General features: G+C 36.3%; 1 protein-coding gene across 2 annotated transcripts in view; it reads left to right on the top strand.

Annotated features, from left to right (window-relative positions):
* Positions 1-27,221, top strand: part of man2a1 (mannosidase, alpha, class 2A, member 1) — a 242,408-nt gene that overhangs the window by 97,758 nt on the left and 117,429 nt on the right. For both annotated transcript variants that reach the window (XM_006627014.3, XM_015338057.2), the window contains exons 8-10: positions 9,909-10,095; positions 11,645-11,822; positions 12,350-12,555. In XM_006627014.3, the coding sequence (XP_006627077.2) occupies positions 9,909-10,095; positions 11,645-11,822; positions 12,350-12,555 (571 nt within the window). The remainder of the gene's footprint in view (positions 1-9,908; positions 10,096-11,644; positions 11,823-12,349; positions 12,556-27,221) is intronic.

Genomic DNA, 27,221 nt, shown 5'->3' on the forward strand with positions numbered 1-27,221 from the left:
CTTTAGGCGTGCCAGACAATTTTTTGACAGAATAAAGCATTTTTTCAATAGTTTTTATTTTCCAGAGCCGACCACATACGTTGAGAGCATGAGTTGGTTCACTGTATCTTGTATTTAAAAATAAGCACAATAACACTAACATTTTGCAACATGTTACACTGTACACATCGTTTGAGAGAATATGACAAACATTGCATTCAGTGTTTCTAAAAGTTTGAAATTAAAATTATGCACCGTACACAACATGTATATCTGTCTGTCCCTTCTCCACAGACTTCAGCTGTTAATGATTTAAAGAGACATAGAAAACCAGCTGAATCCTGAACCTCAGAGCTTAAGTTCCTTGTATAAGGAAGAGGGAGGAATAATAACCAAATAACAACTCAGATACAGAAGTGTGTGCCTTCAAAAATTATATTGGGTGATAAAAAACAGAATATAATTCTCATTTCTTTATATCTTAACATGAGTATGGAACAGTAAGACTGAGTAAAACACCATTTTTTCTAGAGACACAAAGTAGGAAGGATGCTTCAACCTTTTGCTGAAAAATGTAAATTTACATGTTTTAACTAAATGTTTATTTATTAAAAGGATTTTAAAGCAGCAATAAAAACATTTTTACAGCGACATTAATTTTAACTGGGCAAAACCTAAGCCATTGTATTAAAATGTTGGATTGTTTAAAGTAAGCCTTAAGCAACTTCTCTTTAATTCTATCAATGTTGCTTTTTTAGATCTACATACCGGGCTGTGCTGTATGTTACTGATTTCTAGCAATGGGTCTACATAAAAAATGAAGTTAAAGTGGGGGAGCTGCACCAATGTGCAATTTGCAAAAGAACAAGGAGAGGCTAATTACTCGCTGAAAAGTAGAAAGAAGAAAATAACCCCAATGTTTCAGCTGTGGAGCATTTGTCAGATAAGCAACCTTCTTTACTTGAACAGGGCCACTCAGCCAAGATGTTGTTTGTATATCTTTCTACTTTTCATTCTTGTCTTTGATGAAATTAGCATCTTCTTGTTTCTTTGTATTAAATACGGGCCTAAAAAAAACAATATTTCTTCAAAACATTTGCTTTCTGTATATGTTGTTTCTTAGGTTAGTTCCAGGTCAAAATTCATATTTTGAAATCTCCTAACCCCAGTTTGCAGCTGAAATGATAATTTTCCTGCTTCATTTTTTCATTTAATGAATACACACAAACCTTCACCTGTTGGGAAATATAATGACTATATTGATTACCTTTAGGCGACAGTGCCTGCTTCCTGTTATTTCCTCACTTTGGGGGAAAAAAAAACTTAGGATAAAAAATGATGTTTTTTTTTAGAAAAGCGTTCATATTTACATTTTGTGGGCTAATTTATTTGCTAGACCAGATCAAATTACTGATAGCTCAGTGAATTGGTATGAAGTAGGTATAGGAGGTTAGGAATGCATACTATAGTTGTCTGAGTTTTACGTGTTCGCATTGGATTAAAATTATAGTACATTTTATAAACTTTCCTACAATGCAAATGCCATTTTCTGTTTGCACTACATAGACAGAATATTTAAATCAAGTTACAGTAGTTTGATTTGATTACTTATTAGTGTTGTTTTTGATGATTAAAACTTTGTACAATAGATTTCATTTAGAATATGAAAATATATATACTGTAAAAATTGTTAATCAGTTGTGTTTAGTTGATCAGTTATGTTGTTGATTTTGCAGTTTATTTTCAGTGCATAGATATCCCAAAAAAAATTTCAGAAATGGGAGATGAAAATCTTTTACTGTTAACATGGGTAATTAGGGGAATGAACACCATTTAATATTTTTTCAAGACACTTCCATTTGTTTTGTAGTTCTTTGTTTTTTTTTGTGGTAACTACATGTATTATTTGCAGGGCCTTTAGTGCATTTTCTTATATGTATCGGGATATCTGTCAATAAGACGGGGTCTGCAGTTAGATCTTTCCCTTATTGTATTACTGCTAGAAGATATGGGTCCCTTTCTTTCTGCTGCACTTGAGATTTCTGATTTCATTTAAAATAAGCTTTCCTCTGAAAATATGGATATTGATCAGTGCATAAATCTATGTATTAATGCACAATATTTAATGAGTTTTAAGAGTCATTCATAATAATTAATTCACACGTCATTCATAATAATTGGTTATGTTATCACACAGTTACAGTATGATACCATAACAGGCATGTTGAAATTAAAGATTAAATTTAGCTTCAAAGCTTAAGATACACAAATGTTACAAGATAATCTTTAGGAACATAAGCTCTGAAAACTACAAAACATCATTTTTTTATTTAAAATCCTTTAGGATAATCAATGAAATTACAAAATTATTTCCTCTTTTTTTAGACTTGAGTTGTCTAAATTCCGGTTGTGTTGTTCCTAGAATCTTTGTCAGTAAGAAATTCCTACTTCTGTAACCGCAGCAGCTACTTGTCTTCCAAGCACCCCAAATCCTAGTCTCATTTTCTATGTTGAAGTGATTTTACCACCAGTAACTGCAGCAAATTAAGATTTATCAGGAATAATATTCAGATCTTTTTATTGCAGTTACTGTACATTGGCATTTTATTGAACAGAGATGCCATAGGTTTGACATCAATTGGTACACTGCAGGTCTGAAAGGTCAGTTGGTTATAAAAGCTCTGGGATTAGTGATGAACACTCTATTCTGTTTGATAACACAACCTGCCTGTTGGAAGCAGTTCACTTTTTTCATTAGAGCTTCTGTTTTTAATTGAGAAAAAGAATTGGAAGAGGGCAATGGTAAAGGGACTTTGTGTGACAAATAAAAAATACCAATTATTTCTAATCACTTGTGCAAACAACTTTACTGTAAATGTCTGCACTTCTTATGAACCACATAATATCATTTTAATTGTTCTTTTCTTCAATAAAGTTATTGCAAAGCCTATATTACTATGTTCAAAATCTCCTTTAGCTTGTATAAATTTAGATTTGTATTGTAGATTTAGATTGTATAAAACACAAGGTACAGTTTCAGAAATACTAATGGTGCTTCAGTCACTGAGTTTGCTCCGGAAGTTACAGAACAGAGCACAGGTCTTTTTTGCTCACAGTTTTCATACAAAATTTTCAAGATGCCCTTGTCAAACTTGATTTGTGACATCATTAAACAGGGAGCATTGTGAATGCTGTCTATGCAAATATTATACAGTAATATCATCAAGGGTGCCTGTTTGGTGTGTGGGCTATGCAGGCTTGGATGAGATGTGAACTGAATCCTTGCCACTGCTCTGACTGCAATTGCCTAGCCGGCTGGAGAAATGAACTTGGCACTCAAACCTGGACCATATGTTTGACAGCCCTGTTAAAAATTCCTCTTTCTCTGATGCACTTGACTCTGTGAAGTCCACTGCGTGTTCTCTTGTTGCTTTTCCAATAGACTTCGAAAAATCTTATCACTTCTGGTACACTTTCTGTCTTTTTAAAAATGACCATAAGGAAATACTTTTTGAAAAAACCTAAGCTGTTCTTTTCTGTCCTTCCTTCCTTGACCTGTCTCTATCTGTCTTTTTTATTTAAGGTTTGGAGTAAAATGGTTGTGTCACATCTTCAGAAGCTTTTAGCTTCTAATCTGATTTATGAGAAATTTCACTCAGGTTTCAGACCTTTATATAGGTCTGAGATAACTCTAGTGTGTGTTTTAAATGGTGATCTAGTTTATTATCATGTTCTGGTTCCCTTCTGCTTTTAGTGGATTAATTAACAGCCTTCTGCACAGTTGATCACAGCAGTTTGTTGACAAGTTTAACTACCCATACTTCTGTTTTTGGAAGTGATTTAAGATGCTTCAGGCTCTACTTAACTGGCTATAGTGGTTACATCTCGGTTATGGAGTGTTTGTCAAATTTTGTGAGGCTCAATTTCGGTTTCTATTTTGAGCTGTATTCTTTTTCCCATCTATGCAATAACCCTTGAGGAATTAATTTAGAATTTTAAAGTAAGAATTTTATGATGACATACAGTACAACTCTGTGTGTTAAACATCAGATTTTTTCAGATTGTTTCATGCTTTTGAATTGATCTGACTTTTGTAAAGCTTTTAATTTATTTGCTGTTAAATGTCACAGAAACCTTAGCATTCTGTTTGATCCAGAATTTATGTTTTGCTTATTTACATTCAGTATGTAAAGCTTATCTTACCATCTTAGGAATTTTGTTCATATGTGTTCTTATTTGGATGAGGGTAGTGCAGAAATGTTAGCCCAAATATTTAAACTCAACTGGATTCATTCTTAACCTGTCCTTTTGTCAAGTCTTCACTAGCTCCTTCTATCTCAGAGAACTTAACCTAAAATAGTGTTAACCTTCAAAACCCTGCCTAGCCTTGTTCCTCCTTATCTTTAAGATGTCATACAGGGTTGTATTCTAAGCTGATAGTTGTATTCAGCAGCTTCTGTCTGTCTGTGTACTTCACCAAGACCTTCGGCACCTGTCTTTTCCTTTTGGCACCCAGACCTTGGAACTCTCTTCCAGGGCACACTGCTCACCCTCTGACTTGAAACAGCTCAAGGCTTTTTTGTTTTATCAAGATTTTAAAATGATATATTCTTCTGTTGTATATTGCCTTGAGAAGTATTTTTGAATATGAGGTGCTTTATAAATTCGTGTTGTTGGATCCCATCTTACTGGGTCACCGAATCAGTTCTCCAGAGCGAGTAAATTAGAATATATTGTATTATGTGTGCACCAACTGTATAAATGCATTATGTCTCAGAAACTAATACATAATATATGTTATATAATGCATAAGAGTAGTACAAATACATTTTCAAAACATAAACAGCAGGATGTTTCCAGATAAAGCTTACTATAGCCTGTGAACCTTTTCTTTCAGTCTAAATGACTAACCTTTGGAATCTAATCTGGTTTTAGTGAGTTGGGATCCCTGAAGTTACTGTGCAAATGTAATTCAATCTTAGATCTTAGTGATAATGTTAATATTGAATATATACAGTGGTGTGAAAAAGTGTTTGCCCCCTTCCTGATTTCTTATTTTTTTGCATGTTTGTCACACTGAAATGTTTCAGATCATCAAACAAATTGAAATATTAGACAAAGATAACACAAGTAAACACAAAATGCAGTTTTTAAATGAAGGTTTTTATTATTAAGGGGAAAACAAATTCCAAACCTACATGGCCCTGTGTGAAAAAGTGATTGCCCCCTAAACCTAATAACTGGTTGGGCCACCCTTAGCAGCAACAACTGCAATCAAGCGTTTGCGATAACTGGCAATGAGTCTTTTACAGCACTGTGGAGGAATTTTGGCCCACTCATCTTTGCTGAATTGTTGTAATTCAGCCACATTGGAGGGTTTTTGAGCCTTAAACGCTTTTTTAAGGTCATGCCACAACATCTCAATCGGATTCAGGTCAGGACTTTGACTAAGCCACTCCAAAGTCTTCATTTTGTTTTTCTTAAGCCATTCAGAGGTGGACTTGCTGGTGTGTTTTGGATCATTGTCCTGCTGCCGAACCCAAGTGCGCTTCAGCTTGAGGTCACGAACAGATGGCCGGACATTCTCCTTCAGGATTTTTTGGTAGACAGCAGAATTCATGGTTCCATTTACCACAGCAAGTCTTCCAGGTCCTGAAGCAGCAAAACAGCCCCAGACCATCATACTACCACCACCATATTTTACTGTTGGTATGATGTTCCTTTTCTGAAATGCTGTGTTACTTTTACACCAGGTGTAATGGGACACACACCTTCCAAAAAGTTCAACTTTTGTCTCGTCAGTCCACAGAGTATTTTCCCCAAAGTCTTGGGGATCATCAAGATGTTTTCTGGCAAAACTGAGACGAGCCTTTGTTCTTTTTGCTCAGCAGTGGTTTTCATCTTGGAACACTGCCATGGAGGCCATTTTTGCCCAGTCTCTTTCTTATGGTGGAGTCATGAACACTGACCTTAACTGAGGCAAGTGAAGCCTGCAGTTCTTTGGATGTTGTTGTGGGGTTTTTTGTGACCTCTTGGATGAGTAGTCGCTGCGCTCTTGGGGTAATTTTGGTCGGCTGGACACTCCTGGGAAGGTTCACCACTGTTCCATGTTTTCGCCATTTGTGGATAATGGCTCTCACTGTGGTTCACCGGAGTCCCAAAGCTTTAGAGATGGCTTTATAACCTTTTCCAGACTGATAAATCTCAATTACTCTGTTTCTCATTTGTTCCTGAATTTCTTTGGATCGCAGCATGATGTCTAGCTTTTGAGGATCTTTTGGTCTACTTCACTTTGTCAGGCAAGTCCTATTTAAGTGATTTCTTGATTGAGAACAGGTGTGGCAGTAATCAGGCCTGGGTGTGGCTAGAGAAATTGAACTCAGCTTTCCAAAGATGTGATAAACCACAGTTGATTTATGTTTTAACAATCACTTTTTTACTTGTGTTATCTTTGTCTAATATTTCAATTTGTTTGATGATCTGAAACATTTCGGTGTGACAAACATGCAAAAAAATAAGAAATCAGGAAGGGGTCAAACACTTTTTCACACCACTGTATAATTATATTTTAAATGTATAATTATGTTGAAGGAGAATGTAATATATAATATATGATCTATATTGCTCTCTGCCCTGGCCCCTCAATGTATATGCTCATGTTTGTTTTGTATTTCTTTAGTTCCTTTTAAACCATTATTTAATTGAAAGAGCAGTTATAAAGGCAGAAATCACAGACACACTATCAACTTTTGCTGGGGATCATTTAGAAACATCAGTAACCAAGCCAGTGTGTCTTTGTAAAGAAAGAATGTTCAGTGTTATGACTCCAAGTGTCCAGGGGTAAAGGGGTGTAACATTTAGGATAATATTTGGATACAGGTGGGTTCTGGTGATGGACTAGGAAGTGTGGTAACAAGGGTCAGTGCAAGAAGAGATGATTTTAAGTTGAATAAGTGACTGGTATGAAATAAGACATAATAACACACAGGGTAAGGGAACTAGAGCGGTGCCTACTGTATAAACTGGTTTACAAATGCAAATTAATACAAAAAACAATAATGATCAATTAAGGTCATATTTGGAATTACTAATTGAAATACTTGTCCGACCACAGGCTCTCAATCCCAATTTACTATGGCAACCAGCTGTGCTTACTGAGCAGAAGTACCACTTCTCCTAAACTGGCGATTCACTCAGCCTGTCACACTCTTGTGGAACTCACACTCCACCTTGCTGGAGACTGACAGGATATTAATTGATTCCAAGCTGTCTGTCCACATCAGAATTATTTTGCCCTTCCTCTTCCCTCTGCATGCTTTGGATGAAAGACCCATTTGCTGTGGCCTCATAGAGAAACAAATGTGTCCTCTGAACCTCACAATCAGGACTGCCCACAGAGAAACCATTGAGCTCCTCTGCATTTGGTTGCTATAATGTCCCATGGTCTTGAGGTTACCCTGATTGTAGTTACACAGTGTGGGTCTTGACTGGTCTGGCCATAAACTCCTAGCTTTGGGTCAAGAATGTCTCACAACTTCTGGCCACCTCTGATGTCAACACATTGATTGTAGAATACTGAGACTTTACTGTTTACTGTTTAGCAAGGAAAAACATAACTTCCAATTGTGGTCCTTTGGTGTGCTGTCTGCTAACGTCTGGGAATCTAAGTGAACCTTTTCTCAGTTTTTCATCTGGGAACCAACAGCCAGATGGAGGAGCTACACCAAAGTCTGGAAACCTTTGGTTTTGCAAACATCCTGAAACATCCGAAACATCCTGTCGATTACCTCTTCTGGTCCCTGTACGGATCCTGCAAATGTTCTGTCAGCCAATTAAACATCATGGGACCTAGAAGGAGTTTTGCATAATGTTTGGGCAAAGGGTCTGTGTGTCAACCAAACACCTAGGACTGTGGGTGCCTTCTAGAAAGCTGGTTCCTTGCCTCATCAGCCCATACCAGGTCACGGTTTGAACAGGTGAATGCCTTGGACATCCTGATGGCCTTTCACTTGTCCCTGCTGAAACCCACCCTGCTTAGTACCTTGGTTCTAGATTCTCCTATGCACCTGTCCCCTCCTGTGGAGGGATCTGACAAGTGCTCTCCACAGCACACCCTGAACTCCTGGATGGTCCTGGATAGCTTACAATACCTGGTGTACTGGAGGGGTCACAGGCCAGAAGAGCGAGGAGGGGTACTTTCCAGCAAACTGAATGCTCTGCACCAGATCTGTGCTTTCCATGTAAGGTACTCATTGAATCCCAGTCAGGTGCCAAGATGTAAAAAGGGTTCTTCATTTGTCTGGGTTTTTAAGTCCTCCATGTCTTCTGCACCAACACTTAGTTATTTTGTTTGCATCCTAGAAGTTAGATGGCTTTCTTGCTGTACTTAGTTTTTCTTTACTTCCTTTTGTTTCTTGTTTCGGACCCTTGCTCACTACAACTTTCATTCTTCTGGATTCCCCAATTAATTGTTCTTTCTTGTTTTCACCTGGTTTTGGACTTGGTTTGTACTTCAACTTTGAGTATTGGATTTCCCTGCTGACTAAGCATTCCTGCTCCACTGCTCGCAGTGCAGTGGTTCCAGGTTTATCCTTGCCTGTCAGCTAGCAGTCTGCTCAGTCTTACGTTTGGATTCACCATGCGGCTTAACAACTGCTTCCCTTTGCAAGTCACTGTACATTATAACAACTATATTTTGACTGTGTACTTCTTGAATCAATAGTTATCTGCCTGTATAGGTGCTCAAAGATTTGTCTGAAGCTTATTTTTACTTGACATGTTCACAAATGAAGTGTTCAAGTGATTGATGATCATGATAAATGTTCTGGATAAAGCTTTTTTCTAGTTTTTATGTTTTATTTGAACCTGTTGTTTAACTTGCTTATGGCTCTTGTGTTAATGGTATCAATTTTCATAGATTTGTCACCCTGCGTAATTATTTGTATTAGCAGAAAAGAGCCAGTCTTTTCGATTTACAAATGGATCATTGGTAAGAGCATTTATTGTTTATTGAAATGGAAATTCAGTAATCTTCCTGAACACCCTCGGATTTGTCAGGGTCATTGTACTGCATAATATATACCAGTGAAGACAGAACCCATTTATTTCCATTAAGTATGATTCCTATGGTCATTTCCATAAAAGCTCATCTTGTATTTGCAGTGCATATCTTACTGACTTTTGAACCATTAAATTATATGTTACGTTTATAGTTCTTGATATCTTCAGAAAACATGATTTATGATGCACTTGAAAATTAGGTTTATAGAAACTAAATTGGAAGCAATCTCACCAGATTCTGGGGATTTTCACTAACTCACCAGGGCTGTAGTGAACTGCTTATTATATAATACAAGTTAAGCATCTTCTGTTTAATTAACATTAATCTAAGTTTTGTAAAATAAAATAATCCATAAATAATGCATTATATAGCACTGAATTATTTTCAATACCTTTTTAAACATTTATAAAATCAAGAATATTTTTTTCTAAATATTCTACAATTCAAAGATAATTAGAAAAATGATTTTGCACAGATAATAAAACATCTAAATTTTAATGTGTAGTTATGGGCACTTTCAGTAGAACTTTTTAAATTACATTTTTAATGACACATTAATGTACAGTATGTGTGACTGGGGATGTATTTATATATTTTGTGAGAAAATGGTAGACTATGAATGAAAGTGAAGCAATAATAGGAAACAATATTAAAGTCGACATAATTGAGGTTTACACACGTCCTGTTTTCTCACCAATAACTGAAATGAATAGTTTTTTTGTTGCATTTATGCACTACCTTAGGTTAGTTCCTGGAATGGTAGAAAAATATGCTAAACAATAGCTATACTACAAAGCTATTTAAAACGATGGCTACTGGCTACTATAAGTGTGAACTAATACTTAGATTTTCCCATTTTATTTTTCAGATCAGGATTCCAGTACTGACATCCTGTGCCACATGATGCCGTTTTACAGCTATGATGTCCCTCACACGTGTGGACCAGACCCCAAGATATGCTGTCAGTTTGACTTCAAGAGGCTTCCGGGCGGCAGAATCAGCTGTCCCTGGAGGGTCCCACCTGAGGCCATCAATGACGGAAATGTTCAATATAGGTACCAAAGCACATCTTAGATGAAAGACATCTTACACAGACAGGGGGAAATACTGTCAGTTACATGTAGTGATGTATGCTCTTCTGTCCTGAATAATTGTATTCTTCTCACCAAGTTCAGGTAGTAGACACCGTACACCATGCTTTGTTCCAAAAACAATAAAATAAGGCAGATTTTTTTTTTTGTAAGCTGTTTGTTTCTATATTTTTTTTTACTTTCTGCAACTCTTACATCCCCGAGAATGGTGCAGCATGTGAAATAAATAGCTCTTAAGAATGGTCCATGGCTTTTGTTATTTTCCTGGAAGCAGTGCTGATAGCCCTGAAAGTGCTATGTACTGTACTGTATATTTGACCTAGCCTGAATTAAGTGTGGGCTAGTGAGCAAAGTGACATTAGCCCGCGGTTAGTTCATAGGATACTGAAAGTGATGTTAAACTAATGGTTTTGCTAGCTGGAGTGTGTATTGGGGAAACTCAGAGTTTCTTTAATTTTTGTCTGAGGTTCTGACCTTTTGGTAGTGTTGGGAGACCAAGTCTGATGAAGTGTAAATAATTCAGTAATGGACTTTAATACACTAGTTTGATTTATCTAAGTAGTCAATAAGTGCTGGGTAAATGCAGTTAACAGATTCGCTGAAGTGCAGACCAACAATTTAATGCTATTAAGAGAGACAACATACCACTGAGGAGAATGTCAAGAACCTGTACATCAGTAGCTATAGATACCTTTCTGCGCAGTACCAATAAAGTGTTATGTAGCTCTAGCAAGTTAAATGTCCTGTCTCAAATTGTTTGTGTGGTCTACTTTGTGCTTTGTGTTTTGTAGTTTTGTAGCACACTATTTTTAAATGTCAAAGCTCTTTATGTCAATGTACAAGGGCATTCTATACATTGAAAATTTACGAATACGAATATCTGCAGTTAAAATATGGAACACTTACCTATAATACATTTCTGAAACATTGCCATTATCTAACCTTTCAGTTAAAGGAAGAATTGTCTTTCATTATTTTTTATCAAAGATATGCAGTTATGAATAGAAAGCCTTTGGCATTTTTCATATACATAGTATGTAAATTATGTAGCTTATTTTTGTATTGCTGGGAACACCACAAGGCTACAAAGCGGCAGCTATTCACTTGATTTTTTGTGTCATGCCATTTAGACCATGTGTAATAAACGTGCTAAATATTAAAGTCCATTCCATAGCTCAGCTATTTTTCTGTGTATAGAAATCATCATGTTGATAATTTAAAGTTAGTATTTGGCTTTCTGTGAAAAGGTCTTTGTTATGATTAGTTTTGAAATATGTTTGGAAATATGTAATGATTTTTTTTTCACCATGTGTCAACATTTGATGGTATGACTGCAAATGCAAAATTACAGGACACATGAGCCATGTATGAAATGTTCATAGTTATGGGAGAGGAAAAAAGGTGGAAATGATTTTGTTATATTATAAACAAAGCTCATAAGGACTTTTCCTTTTCTTTTTTTATCCTAGAAAACTCACCGCAACTTGTAATTGTATTACTGTGTTTCTGTCAGGGCTCAGATGCTGTTGGATCAGTACAGAAAGAAATCCAAACTCTACCGGACCAAGGTAGTGCTTGCACCCCTGGGGGATGATTTCCGATACACAGAAGCTTTAGAGTGGGATCAGCAATTTCAGAATTACCAGAAACTTTTTGATTACATGAACTCTCATCCAGATATGCATGTCAAGGTAACTTTCTTTAAAATCTGTATGAATACTTGATAATGATTTTATCATGATATTAAGATTGTCAAACTATTTTATTTAGATTGTATGTCCAATAAATGTTTAGAATAATTTAAATATGGTGAATAATGTTTTCAGTTATCAAATAACCAGTTAATTTTATAAAGTTATCTTGATTTCTGTTTCATATAAAGGAAGAAATGTTAATTTTATAACCCCTATGCAGTACCTTTATCATTACTGTGTACTTTCATTTTTTAGTTTTCCCTTGAAAATACCTTTTTAATTTCTCTATTTTCTTTTCTCAAAAGTTTCTGTTCTAAATATAACGCAGGTTCTTTGAAACTGCTCTTTTTGCTGTTTGGATGGATACAATAACTTTTTATTAATTTTATGAATATCATCATGGAAGCAATAAAAAAGTTATCACTTTTACATTATATATATTTATCCATTTCACAGTCCCTTATGTTTACAGAAATTGCAGGATCATTACAATTTGATGAAGTATGGTTTTTGTCTTTTTGTAGGCCCAGTTTGGTACAATTTCAGATTACTTTGAAGCCCTTCGAAAAGCTGCTGATATTGACCGGGTGAACAGTGCTCCTTCATTGTTTCCAGTCTTAAGTGGGGACTTCTTCACCTATGCAGATCGGGATGATCATTATTGGAGTGGATACTTCACTTCACGCCCTTTCTACAAAAGGATGGACAGAGCTTTAGAGTCACATCTGAGGTAGGTTTTCCTAAAATCACTTACAAAAACCTGCCATAATGATATTGTCTGATCCTGTGTTAAACATAAAGTAGAAAAGCATTGAGAGTATGTCTTACATATTTGAATATTGCACCTCCAGCCATCCATATAAGGTGAGACAAAAAATATGTTTGATTGAAAGATATTCAATGTCTCTTGGATACCCCCACTCTTCCTTGTTTGTTTGCAAATTCTGTGTCTAGTGTTAAGAATTAATTCTAAGTGAACTGTTCAGTTTTCACTGACAAACGTAATAAGACATTGAATTGCAGTAGTATGCTATTAAGTGAACTGACACTTAAGAAATTCACCAGACACCGAAGCGTATTACTACTGGTGACACTGCTAGCACATGGGCAGACATTAATTATGGGATTTAATTGACTGTAGTTAAAGAGTGTAAGAATGGGAAGCAATAAACATAAACAAGCATTTAAAAAATCTTTATCTCGGGGGATAGAAATTTTAGAACAGACTTCTCAATAAGTGTTATACTCTCAGAAGTTTGATTTTAGTCCAAAAATAATTCATATTAAAAATAGAATTCCATAAATATACTGCAGGAATTAGAGGCAAAAAGAGTTGTGTAAACTCATGAATCAATAAATAAATGAATCTGAGGTAATTTTTAATTAGAGACTGAGGAGCAAGCACTATCCAATTCTTTCAAATACTGAGTTTCATTAATTATTTTTCTGTTAATGTCAATCAATATATTTAGGTGTTTTTTTTCTGTAAAAAGAAATAGAATCATATATGAAAATTGATATTTACAAAGATTACAATCTTACTCTTTTTATGCATACTGTTAAAATAATTATAAATGTTCTTGAGTAGTTTCTTTCATGTGGTTTCTGAGCAATGGATACAAAATCCCAAGTCACAGAGATCTTTTGTGAATTGAAGGCTGTCTAAGTCAGCCAGACAAATGTTAGACTATGGGCATCATCCCAAAATAAAATGGCAGGAAAGCAGAACTTACATAAACATTACTTTGTGTAAAAATTTTTGAATAATGTGAATCTGGTGGTGACACTAGGCCTAGGAAATTATTATTAAAGAGTATAAATATATAGCGGTTTCATAAATTCTAAGTAATGAATTGGTCATTTTAAACATTTTGAGAGAACATGAGGTTTTGGTACAGTCATGCCTCGTGGGAAGTTTATAATGCTAATTAAGACGGGACAAAGGTTACAAACAAGAGGAGAACATTCAGCCCATGTAGCTGCTTGTTTGGTTGCCAGTAGCTAAGTGATCCAAAGATCACATTCGGCCATTGTATTGTGTATTGCCTTCAGAAACATGGCTGCATAGCTTGTTCCAGACTCAATCAATGTACTTCAACGGGCAGGAAAACATAACGTGGTGAACTCCTGTACTCTGTACACATTAAACATAATTTTCAACGTGTATACCAGTCTTCGGTGGAGCTGTGCATTAAAGGCTAAATTAGTAAAGCACACAAATTCAACCTAAGTTCTTTCTAAATTGTTTTGGAATTTCTACACTGTTTGCTAATCCTCCTGTTTTGTTATGATCTGCAAATATCTCTAAGTTTACTAAGTACTAGATAACTAATTCTTTGAAATGTGTTTGAAGTGGGTATTGTATGAACCCCTCTTGGACCCTTTCACATTTTGTGTTACAGTATGGAATCTTCAACTGGGATTTTGGCCATTGATTGAAAATACTTCAATCCATTATTTTCTGTTTTATATTTCTAATTAATTTTGGAGACTCTGTAAAAAATTGTTTTCACATTGTCATTATAGAGTGTTGTGTTTTGAGCAATAGCAAAAAAGGGGGTTGAGTGTTAGGTTTGGTGTTGAAATTTGAGTGTAATATAAAAATACTGGGTTAATATCAACTGTCTTAGCCAAATTTAGAAAATGTTGCTTGTCAACAAAATAGATTTTTATTGGTTTCTTTGGTGGGTGGTCCAACTCAGTTCGCTGTGTCATCTTATAATTTGTAGACAGTTAATTTTATATTTAAATATATATTTAAAATGTCACCAGTTTAATCCATATTTAAAGAATGGATATGCATTTATCCATACCAAGAATCAAATCAAATTCCTATCTGAATCACAGCACATGAGCCCCGTCAAATATTTAGTTACATTTGTGGTTGAAAGAGTAAAGATTCTTTAAGAATATAACAAAATATTGATATCCAGCTTGATAAACTCAAACTAGGATTCCTGATATTTTTTTCCAGGCCTTATTTTGTGCAAATTATGAAAATCAGGAAAAGAACAGGTATAGTCTTAAATGTCTAAGTTGTGGGTTGGATGAATACTTACACAGTTACATTGTAAAATGTGACAATTTACCCCAAAAAAGAGTGAAGATTATGTAATTTAGGGCTATGATTTGCTGTACTATTTGAAAATACTGATGTTAGTTATGTTTGGAATACAAGATTACTCAAATCAGACATTAAGGTTATTTTACTGCCTGCTGCTTTGTCTTGCAGGTTCAATCTCCAGCTACACTTGAATTCACACAGTAAATTATGATCTTCTCACATCTTTCTCTCCAGCAGATTTTTATTTCAATATATTTGAAGTGTTCTTTGGTAAGATGACTCCCAAAGTTCAAATTATTGCTTGTGTTTACATTTCTGGCAGTTAGATTATGTTTGGGCGTGTGTTAAATTTCACACTGTATGTATTTTAAAAAAGTAAATAAGAACTGCCCTTTAACCTGTTGGAATCTGAAACATTGATTATTTTTCTGGAGACATCACCATTTTATCCGTCCAGTCTTGGTTTTCTTCACACTATTGTGCCTATGTTGATAAAGGTAACTGTAACTCCTTCTATAATGCCAAGAAATCCAGTAAGAGATTTTAGGTGTTTTTATTTTCACAAAGAATCTTATCCCAGAGTTTTACCCACCCTTTAAATACAGGTAGAATTTGGTAGCATCACATCTCTAATCAGATAAGTTGTATTCTCATATCTAAGTCTTATGAAAATAGTTCCAGGGTAGCAGTCTTCGAAGTATTCACATCCAACAAACCTAACCTGTGAAACCGTTCTCTTTTGTTGGAACAATCTTATAACCATTGGCATGGCATTGCATGCAGTGTGCCAAGTTGTTATAGCTTTCAGGCCTTCTTGGTTAATTATAAAATTATTAGAGCTGAGTAAGTCAATTACATTTTATTGAGAAGATCTTGGAGCAGAACTAATTTGACCATTTCCAATTACTATGCTAATTTTTCACACGCCAAAAGAGGGGACTGCAGGTGTGCTTACACAAATCACTTCTTTTGAGGGTTTCACTTGATAGCACAGAGTGTTTTGCTTACTTTGCAAAGGGTCATCAGTAATGTTTACACAAAAACAATTTAAAGTAAATGAACTATGTGTTGGCTTATCCCTGATTTCATTATGCTTTTTGTCTTTGGCTGAAGCAAGCATGATGTGGCTTAAATATCTTTTCTTTTGATTAAGTGCAACTAATTTGAAAACACCTTACAATTACAGCTTTGTGGTGGATGAACTTATATGTTTTTTGTATATAACTGCTATATGCTTTGTGTTATTCATGCAGAAAGAAAAAAATCTTGTTTATCACAGCACTGTCATCCCATCCACTTCCGTTTTCTCTCTCTCTCTCACATATTTACTTGTGTGTCATGTCCATTTATTCTGTCTTATTTACCAACATTCTGTAAGAAAGATAAAATAGTATGGTCTGAAAAAAGGAAGAACAGGGGACAGCTAGATAAAAGAGACAAGTGATAAATATGCATCAGATAGATATAGGTTAGCCTACAATTTTTGCTACAGCACTGTCTCTCTTTAATGTTGACAGATTGCTGAGAAAACAAGGAACTGAGGCAGTGTTGCAAGCCATAAATCTTGTGGTAGTGGCACTGTTGATTGAGATGACAAATTAAATACAGAAAAGCTTCAGTTTTGCTTTGGTTAAATGGACTTATAAATGTTTATGTGTGAACTCTTTGTGGTGTGTGGAGAAACTTCCTCATTAGAAGTCAACACAAATCATTAATACTGTGCCCACAGCAATGACACGCAATCTTGTCTCTCTTTTAGTGTGTAGGAACAATGTAGGCTGACAACAAAGCTGGCGCATATCTTTGTAGATGCGCTTAATTTTTCCTGTCACACTGTACAAAGGCTCTGAAATAAGTAGCTGTGTAATAGGACTATTTCAGAATTCTTCTTACTCTACTTCTGGCATATTGAATAATAATAATAATAATAATAATAATAATAATAATAAACTTTATTTTATATAGCGCCTTTAAAGGTGGCTTCTCAAAGCGCTTTACAGGATGACAATAACAATAAATAAGAAGACTACAACAATAAATAAGAAAATTTCACAAGACAGGACACAATTATAATTACAACAATACAACAATAACAATAGAGGAGACCGTGGAAGATGGTATTAAGAAGAGCAGAGGGGTGAAGAATGGAACCAGTTAAGTAAAGGCTTTTCTGAAAAGGAGGGTTTTGAGTCTGGATTTGAAGGAGTTTAGAGAAGGTGACTCTCTAATATCCTTGGGCAAGGAGTTCCAGAGCTTGGGGGCATAGCAGGAGAAGGCCCTGTCGCCCATACAATGTAGACGGGCTTGGGGGACAGTAAGGAGGGCAGAATTTGAAGAGCGGAGGTTGCGAGGTGGGGAGTAGGGCGATAAAAGTTCAGACAGGTATTGAGGTGCCAAGCCATGTAAAGCCTTGTAGGTGAGCATGAGGATTTTAAAGTCTACGCGGAATTTGACCGGAAGCCAGTGCAAGGACTCCAGGATAGGAGTAATGTGAACACTTGCACTAGATCTGGTCAGGATTCTGGCTGCTGAATTTTGGACATACTGCAGCTTGTTCAGAGTAGATTTAGATACCCCAGGGAGCAGAGCATTGCAGTAGTCAATTCGAGAGAATACAAATATGTTGATCAGCTTTTCAGCCACAGTTAATGATATCATAGGGCGTAGTCTTGCGATATTTCTAAGGTGAAAGAAAGATGTTTTGACAGTATGCTGTACATGTGGGTCGAATGTTAAGCCAGAATCGAATATAACCCCAAGGTTTTTCAATTTTGATTGGAGCTCAAGTACAGAGCCATCTACAGACAGGGTTACAGGACTGTATCTGGACAGAAGTACATATAGCATAATATAGCATAATATGTGGACATTTTTAATGGAAATCCACATTTACTGTGAACTAAGCTGAGCAGGGTAGGCATCCTCTCACGAGGCACCAGTAAATGTAGGGATTTTGTGCTTTTACTGGGACAATTATTAATTGTAGCCGTAGGTCACAAAATTATTCTTTGTTCGCTATTAGAATCAACCTTAAGGGATAACTCAAACAATGCACACACACGGTTACTTATACACGAGAATACATTTATTACCAAGTAAAATGTGCATATAAACATAACAGGTCTTATCGTGAGGGTTAGCAGAGTACAAAAGGTATATATTCAATCACAAAGAGTTACAGGTACCTAGAGGGACATACATTCAGTATATCATTCATTTAGACCGTTTCGTAAATGAACTTGGTTACAACTTCTACACTAGATACTCAAAAGCAAGTACATCACTCATAGCAATTAAATTGATATCAACTGGTGTTGAGGTAACAATTGAATTCTCCAGCTGTACTGCAGAATGTTGAATACTCATCCGATCTGTGTGGATTCAGATCTCCCGTGGGCACAACGAAGCAGTGGCAGGCTTGTTGCTGTGTCCAATCGGCGCTCTCTGGCTCGGTGCCAGGCAGTGCTGTTGCAGCTTGCGACGTGGTGGGAGAGGTTCCTGCTGCGATGCTCTCTGAAGACCGGCTAGTTAGTTCTGGCTAACTAGCAGAATTTCTGCACAGGAGAAAAGTGACTGTCGGTCCAAGCAGGTCACACTCTTCAGACAGGAAGAAGACCGGTTCGTTCCTGATGTAGCACTAGTTCTGAATACTTATATTCAGCTGTCCACAGTTCTGACCGTAGTTCACTTGTTAATCAGGTGAGCTTTTGCGGTGGGTTCATGAGGCTTGCTGCTGGGCTAACCTCGGGTGGATCCTTTGGTTATGCGCTGGCGACCTCTGTTCTCAACTCTTAGAACAAAGGAAAATCCTGCACTCAGACACACTGGCCGTTACGTGATTGTCCGAGCTGAGTCTGAGGTTGTCCAGGAGGAGCTGAGTCTGAAAAATGTCCAGGAGGCGCTGAGTTGAGAATGTCCAGGAGGCAAACGGAGGATGTCCTTTGCTGCCTGTTTTACCTGGAGGAACTATGGTCATTTATGGTTGAAAGTTTTATGGGCATCCGAGACCCATGTGGGGTTAACCTGCCCTACCAGTTCCTGATTTGCTGATGATGAGTAACAATGCACTCTTACTTTAGGGTTGTAAACAACTTGGGATGACTCTCTCTTGCAATCTCTCTGACAATAAGGTGCCAGAAATTACCATTTATTAGGGTTGCTGGAGAATCTTAGCATTGGGAGTTGTTCCTTATCAGAACACTATATCGGCTAGAAAAACACCTTAAATGTGAACCAAATGGAATGGCCTCTCTGTATCAAGCACCACTGAGATGAAGGAGAGAGGGACTGGCAAGGGACCAGCAAACTTAATTACTGTACTTTAATAAGCCTTGCCGCTACAGCAGTAAATCTCTTTTGGAGTCTCCAAGAATGCTACTTGCTGGTATGAACTTGATTTAAGAAGAACTTTGCTTTCTTGGGGTAAGGATTAAATTAAATATGGGAACAAGTAATAGGTTTATTCCATGCTGAAAAAAAGAAGAAAGAGAACACAACGTTTCGGCCGTGGAGCCTTCTTCAGGTGTGAGTCACACCTGAAGAAGGCTCCACGGCCGAAACGTTGTGTTCTCTTTCTTCTTTTTTTCAGCATGGAATAAACCTATTACTTGTTCCTTTGCAGCCTACGCATGCTGACGCAGCTACCCACCTGAACTTAAATTAAATATGCATTCTATCTTGAATTGATACAATAATTTAGCCTTTTCTTTAGTTAAATCTACCCCCTTTGTACAGTTGGGCTGTGTGATAGATTAAATAGGATTGACATGAACCATAGACATCTAAGGTGTAGTCTTAATTTGTTGTATCTCAGAAGTAGAAGTATTGAAACACTGTGTGAGGTGCCTGATAATGTTGTTTTAATACTTACAGGATCTTGGAGACAAAGACACTGAAACCGAACAGTATTAAACAAGGTTATTGTTCTTATGTTCGTATTTTGCTATTTAGCTCTATACAAAGACAGCCGGCAGGGAACATAGATTATGACCCTGAACTTGTTTCTCACATTTTGTTCTTTAAGTAATTTTATCATCTGTTGATTGTCCTTGCACTTTGGTTGCGTTTGCCATAATTGTACAAGAGATCTCCTTGCCAACTTTGTTTCATCCACTTTATGTACTTTGTAAATCATCTGAAAAACAAAACTGCAGTGTAAGAAGAAATGGGCAAATCCTAATAATGTGCTTATGAGGATAGTCTTTTTTGCTATTTGATTTTCAGCTTTGCTATGCTGATGAGGAAGTCAGGACCACTCTGTGATGAACTGAGAGGTACAGTTAATGTATTAAACATAGAGATGGGGGTATTGGAGGAGAGTAAGCACAGATAAATGTGGTTGCTTGACAGGAATGAAGGCTAGTCCTTGTTATGAACTTCATTTTGCAGAACGTATTCATAACAGAGGATTGAATATCCTTAAATGATATGGGTAAATCACTTACAAATAATTCAGTCTATGGTTTATTGTTGGGGTTGTTTTGTCAGTGGGCTTTAACACCATTGTGTATAATTCAAAATTTCTGCAAAGTCATCCATTTTTATTCAGTACAGCTATGGAGTACCGTATATATCTGCTCTTTTCTATTTGTTTTGTTATACTTTGTTAAATTTTCATATCCCATGATACCGTAGCACTCTCGGGTTCACGTGGGTATGCGCCCTTGCCACTGCCACCTCCGGTCAACCCCCCACCGTTGGGGACTCGAACCTAAGCCACTGGTGTCACTCAACAGGGACCCAGCCAGTTGAGCTTAAGGGAAATCTCCCATCAGCCCAACAGCTGCGGTCCCTGCTATTCACAGGGAAGGACATTGACATCACTGCGATGGTAAGCCGGCTCGCACAACCTGTAATGGCAGCCGTATGCGTTACACTCTACCCCGCTTAATTTGCCATCCTCGGCGAAGGGCTATCCCATCCAACTCCTGACACCAATGTAGCGCTCTCGGGTTCACGTGGGTATGCGCCCTCGCCACTGCCGCCTCAGGTCGGCCCCCCACCGCTGGGGACTCGAGTCAGCCAGTTGAGCTAAAGGGAAATCACCCATCACCCCAAAGGCTGCGGTCTCTGCTATTCACAGGGAAGGGTGGTGACGTCACCTCACTGTTAAGACGGCTCGCACAACCTGTAATCTCCGCTGTATGCATTACAATACCAACATTAAGTCTTTATTTAACCTTTGGAGCTAAGTCTTTTCAACTGTTCTTCTAATTGATACAATATCCAGTATTTTCTATTAGTTTACTGGAATGTACTGGTACTGTACTGGAATGTATAATTTTCTTAAGTGAATTAAATATGAAAATATATAATTAAACATGGAAGTGACTACACTAACTTTTGGATGGATGTTGTTTTAGAGATTTGATATATTCTTTCTTAATAAGTACATCATAATGTGAATTATGGGAGATGTTTTAAGCATTCTAGGTTTTTGAGACGAGTGTCATTGAAACTTTTTATAAGCTGTTCTTCAGCAGTGAAGTAATCATCAAACTTTAAGAGAAAAAATATGCATGTGATAATATGTGAGTTTTTATAAACTTAGGAAGGTAATTCGTTCAATTAAAGTCAGGAATGGCCATTGGTCATTGAGAATAGTTACAAGTAATCTTACAGAACTATTCTTGCTTATTTTGCTTATTTTTTCTTTTAATTTGGAAAAGTAAATTCAGCACAAATTGTTGACTTACAACAAAGAATACTTAAATATATAAAATGTAATTATGTAAGTAGATAATGCTAAAAAATCTGTATTTTTTTCCTTATTCTAACAAGTAACCTACGGTATGTGTCAAGGCTAAGGAATAACTTCATGATCCATTGTACTTTGATATCTGGAGTTGCTTTGTAGACATGCAGTAGCACTGTGGTGAAATATCTTTTTTTCACACCAAATGTGATAAAAATCATCAGATTCACCTTAAGATTGTACTGATTTTACGGACAGAATAAATTCCAAATGTGGCCTTGAATGCAAAATTTACTTGGGTTTAAGAAGACCTCTATGTGAATTAGGTTGATCTGACCACTGTGTGGACAAAGGTTAACATGCCACCTTTTGCTTTTGTCATTGAGTCTCCACGTAACTGCAAATCTAATAACCTGGCTATAATTTGAAGGTATTTTGTGCACCACACACACTTTAAAGCTTTTGAAAGGATTTTTCATCAGAAACAATGGGTTAATGTTAATATTCTTATTTATTTTAGGTTCACTATATTTTATTCAGGATCTTATAATGCAGTCGTTTTTGGGGGGGTTTCACCATAGATTACATGAGAAATTGCATTACTGGGATTGCTCCCAAATGGCTGAAATAGGGCGAGTCCATGAGAGGGAGATTTAGTGATTTACTACTGAGACTGGTACATTAGGAAAGGCCCTGTACGTGCAATATTTACATTGCTACCACTTTTGTTCCTTTCATTTATCTTTCCTTATCTTTTTTTCTCTAAATTTGAAGCACCCAAATTAAATTTGTTTTGTCTTCTTGCCTTCTGAATATGTTAATTATTATGTTTCTTGTGATTAGATTTTACTCTGAATTTAATCAAAAGTGACAGGCAAATAAACATTTTATACCTGCAGGGCTATTTATTGCTTTGAAAATGTGCTAGAAATAATATTCCTTTTTAAAAAAATCTATCAAAAATCCAATATTAAATTTGACTGCACATATATATGGATGGGTAATGAAGTTGGATAATTCACTAGCCTATGCCATTGGGGGTGTTAAAGTATATAGTGAAAAGGCTTCTCTCAAACTGTTTTGAATAAAAGTTTTGTTGGGAATTTTCATCTCTGTTTATCAGCTGCTTTTGAGACTGAACTTTTTTTTCTCCAAATGAATGTATGCACATTATACTGTAGTTTAAAAGAACTATAAAGATGCATGATAGAAAAACAAATAATAAAAATGGGTTGTTTGATTAAAAACTAACTTAGTAAACTAGTTAAATTTACAGATTATATTAAATAAGGAAAATACTGTGGAGGCAGGACATGAAATTTAAAAATATTTAGATAAAGTTCAAAACAAGGCAAACATCTGGCAGTTGATATTTAATGTAAAATTAAAGCAAAATTATACATGGAGATAGTAAATGTAATGTAAACTATTTAAACTATTAATACGAAATGTGAAACTGAGCTAAAAAAAGGCTACTTATGAAGATGGAGGTGTTTATGTGAACACAATATTTACATAGGAAGCATGTAAAGGAAGCAAAAAAGGCAAGAAATGCTTGGATTTGTCACCACATTGTAGGAATTATAATGTTACACTAGAATCAGCCTAGTGAAGAGTAACTACTTAGTTTTTAAGGCTTATAAGGATTTTTCCTACACTTAGAGGCAGAAGGAACTGAATCTTGTTAGTCTTGAACAAAGAAAATCCAAATCCTCAATGACATTGACAAAGTCAACACTGTGGACTTATTCAGAACGACCAGTGAAACATGATTCAGAGGACACATGAAAACTATGTGGAAGTGTATCTTCATCCAAGAAAATGAGTATATTTTGAATATCTCCTTGAATATCTGTGCCAGCATTCAACTTTGAAATATCATATAGCTGAGGCTTCTCTTAAATAAGGTTACAACAAGTACCAAATAATCTACGGGAGTTTTGTATGAGCTGTAAAAAAAGAGTCTAATGAAGATGTCACTACAGAAGTGCATACACTCTCACCATAATATATTTCATAGCTATGAACCCATCGTTTTAATGAACGTGGTCTATGGATACCAGCTACAGTGCTATGAAAAGAAAGTGAGGAGAGAATTGGGAAACGTACCTTAGGCACCAACCTGATCACAAGTTTTTCATTTGATGTGTTGGAACACATCTACTCTTGGTACCAGTCACCTTTGCCACTGCGTGGGCTGTAGTTTTCGAAGGGATGGCTTTGACAAGAGAAATGGCATTAGGATTTTTGCTGTGCTTAAAGGATGATGTTATTACAATTTTTTTTTTCAGAAAAGGCATGCAAATTCTAGATGTTCAAGAAGTAAATATACCCTCATTTTACATACAATATTTTTACCAATTAATAATAATTTCTACATATGTTTGCATGTAGGTGTTATGTAGAGACTGTATAGTGTTCCTCACTTTAGAATGTTTAAATCTTAATCTATAATCTATAAATCTTTAGAATTTATTTTGTAAGTCTGTTGAAATCCATAACACATCCAGACATGATGCTGTATTAAAAAAGAAGGCTCCTGATCTATTATTCTTGATAAAAACATTAATTTATTGATCATCTTAACCTAAAACATTTTCATTATTACTCCAGTTTGTTCTTATTGTTCTTTCACTGTAACAAGCCCTTGTGTTATTGTCACAGAAAGGGTTCACTATAGTTGAACTTTATGCTTGAATTTACAGGGAACCTGCTATTTATCGCATTCAGATTCCAGCCTGTATTACTAGAAAAATGCATTGAAAAGATTTTATTCTTGCAGATGTTCATAAAGTGAAATACATTCAATTGTTGTAATCACTTTATACAGTGTTTCGTTGTGGCCAATAATAAAACCAGTAGTCATGCTTAGAATGCCCCTGTTTGGGGGGGATTTGCTGGTGTTCATTGAATTTATAATTAGCTTTATACATACAATATACAGTGTGAAAGATTTAAGACTTCACTGCAGTGGACACTTGTGGACAATATTGTTTGTCTATGTATCACAATGCAATATAATAGAGGATAGAGGATTGGTTTTAGTTATAGTTCTTCTCGATTGGAAGCATAAAGTTCAGTGTTCAAAAACATGTTAGAGCTCCTTTCTCTGGCCAAATCTGCTGTGCAGATTGAACACTTCAGGTGTTGAAGTGACCTTCCTATTTGCTGGCTGTCTTTGTTCAGGAGAGTATTTGCTTTAAGACTGGCTTGCATCTCTCATGCTTGAAGGATACAGTAGTGAGGCTACTTTAAAAAAAAAGTTACTCTCTGTAACTGCACTTTGTGAAACTGACAATTCTGTAGGCTCTTGCTGCCAAGGGCATTTTGGGCTTTTCTGCTTGTCTTTGACTTTGATTGGATGCTACCTTATTCCATTGTTTGCAGGCAGTTATCCAGGGAGGTGTTCTGTGTCTGTCAGGGTCGCCTTTAATGGCAACTCAATTCATATGCTTATCAAGTCTAATGCTGCAGATAAAAGATACCTTGAAGAACTGCATTTTCATTTGGAGAGATGTACCTTTAGTATAATGATAATAGTAGTTGTTTGCATTTGTATAGCTCTTTTCATCCCAGAGGATCCCCATGTACTTCATAAATAAGAGTGGACTCACTTCAACTACAAATGAAGTACAGAATCTGTCTGGGTGATGTATGGCCACCATTATACATCAGCAACCCTATTTTACAGCAGATCAGGTGGAAATGTTTTTACCAATTTATGTATGACTGAACTGTGCATGTCCAAAGTGTAATTCTAGAACACTGCAGTTAACTACTCTTATAAAGAATATGATTGGATCTCTAAATATCCAAGTAGTCATAAACCTCTTTTTAATGTATCATCGAAATGATGACATCACCTAAAGCTTAGTGTCCTCTCTCACCATATTTCTGGACATTTGTTCAGAAATTTGTTTCCAGTAGGAAAAATACCACACAATGGACCACAAGTAACACGTACATATACCTTAAACAAATGCATTGAAATTTCAATTTCATGGTATGTGTATTTTGAAAAAAGAACTGCACACCATGCCCATGCAATTGGGCATCCTTTCCCACCATAAGTGTTGCTGTGTTCTTTAATTTTTCATGACAAGAAAAAGAAAACTGCTCTTAAATCTAAGAGTTCCACAGCTCTGCCTTGCAAAATAAAATGCTGAAAGAAAAGAAGAAAACAAGTTAAATTAAGATAATTTTTGGTGTTCACTGGGATTGAAGATTGTGGTTCTCTCTTTATCCCCAGCCTGCCCATGTACTGTATAGTGCTACAGAGCCCTCTCAACAGGAGAATAGAGGGAAAGAGTGTTAAATACAGACACACAGCTGCAATGAGAAAAGCAGAGCTAACAGCTGACTTGTAGCTTCCTTTGTAGCTGCAACTGGTGAACACTGTGAGAGACTGTCCTGTCACATCCCCCCTCCAGAATGAAACATTCAGGTCCACTCCATGTAGGGAAGACCAGACAGGAAGTTGACATTAAGCTGTTGAGGCACACTTCTGTTCTGTACCTTGGAAAGCCTGTAGCACACAGTCCAAGCCACCTGTGTAAACAAGTACCCTAGAAGGTAGTAACACCATGGTTTTGGTCATGTAAGATTTAAGATAAGATCACTTTATTAGCCATATACAATTTCTTGCATTAGGAATTTGTCTTTTCGCATACCCCACTTTCAATAACGTATGACTGACTGCCTGGTGTTTCAGGTGTCCAAATTCCTGTGAAATCACTGCCTCAAGACAGTGTCTTTTTAAATTGTGGCTACAAGTTAAAGAGGGGAGACTCAGAGCAGAACAAGACTCGTTCTTGTTAGCCACAATCACTGATGGACAAGAGCAGCCTGTCACTTATAGTATTTAGTGATTTGCTGGTTGGAATTTCTTAGCCAATTAGTAATTTCAGAGGACTTTTATGGCTATTTGAAGTCAAAGTCTAAATCAGGTCGTGATGCATGCAAATGACTGTTTGATCACTTACAGATTACAAGAGCAAGTACATTGATATTCCTTGCTATTCCCTTTTCTCAACAGAAGTCCCACTGTTTGATTTCACTGATCAAGTTCTTTTAACTTCAATGTGGACAGCAGTGGGCACAGTCATGTTATAAGCATATCAACATAATTCACCAGTACCTCAGAGAATAAGTGCAGAATCCAGTGCCACAGCTTTATATAGTGATATACTGTAGGGTGGCCTGGTTTGGCCCAGGACATCTTGAATATCAGAGAGTTGACCAGTCCCTAGATTAAGTTCCACAGCAAGTTAAAGAATTATTCTAATCTTCAATGAACATTTATTTATTGTCCTGCCTGTAACCTTGTTGCTACATAACTCTGTTCACTTGACACTGTCTGATGTTATAGTATGTTGCAGGTTTGGTTAAATTATCTATAATACCTTTAAATTCGCAAAACCTCAGAATGTCTTATTATAGGGTGAGAGAACAAGAATCAATATCAGCAACTCTTCACTAGCAGCTTACCCAAAACTTCATCCAAGAGGTACCTGAGATAACTCCATCTCTGGCTTCCCAGTAGTACATTTTACTTGGGTTTGTATTGTGCCTGGCTATCCTCATTGTCTGGAGAACTACCCTTTAAATGTTGGAGATGGCTGCTCAGGTCTATGCAAAA

The sequence above is a fragment of the Lepisosteus oculatus genome, chromosome 3 (genome assembly GCF_040954835.1).
Source record: "Lepisosteus oculatus isolate fLepOcu1 chromosome 3, fLepOcu1.hap2, whole genome shotgun sequence".
Lineage (NCBI taxonomy): Eukaryota > Metazoa > Chordata > Actinopteri > Semionotiformes > Lepisosteidae > Lepisosteus > Lepisosteus oculatus.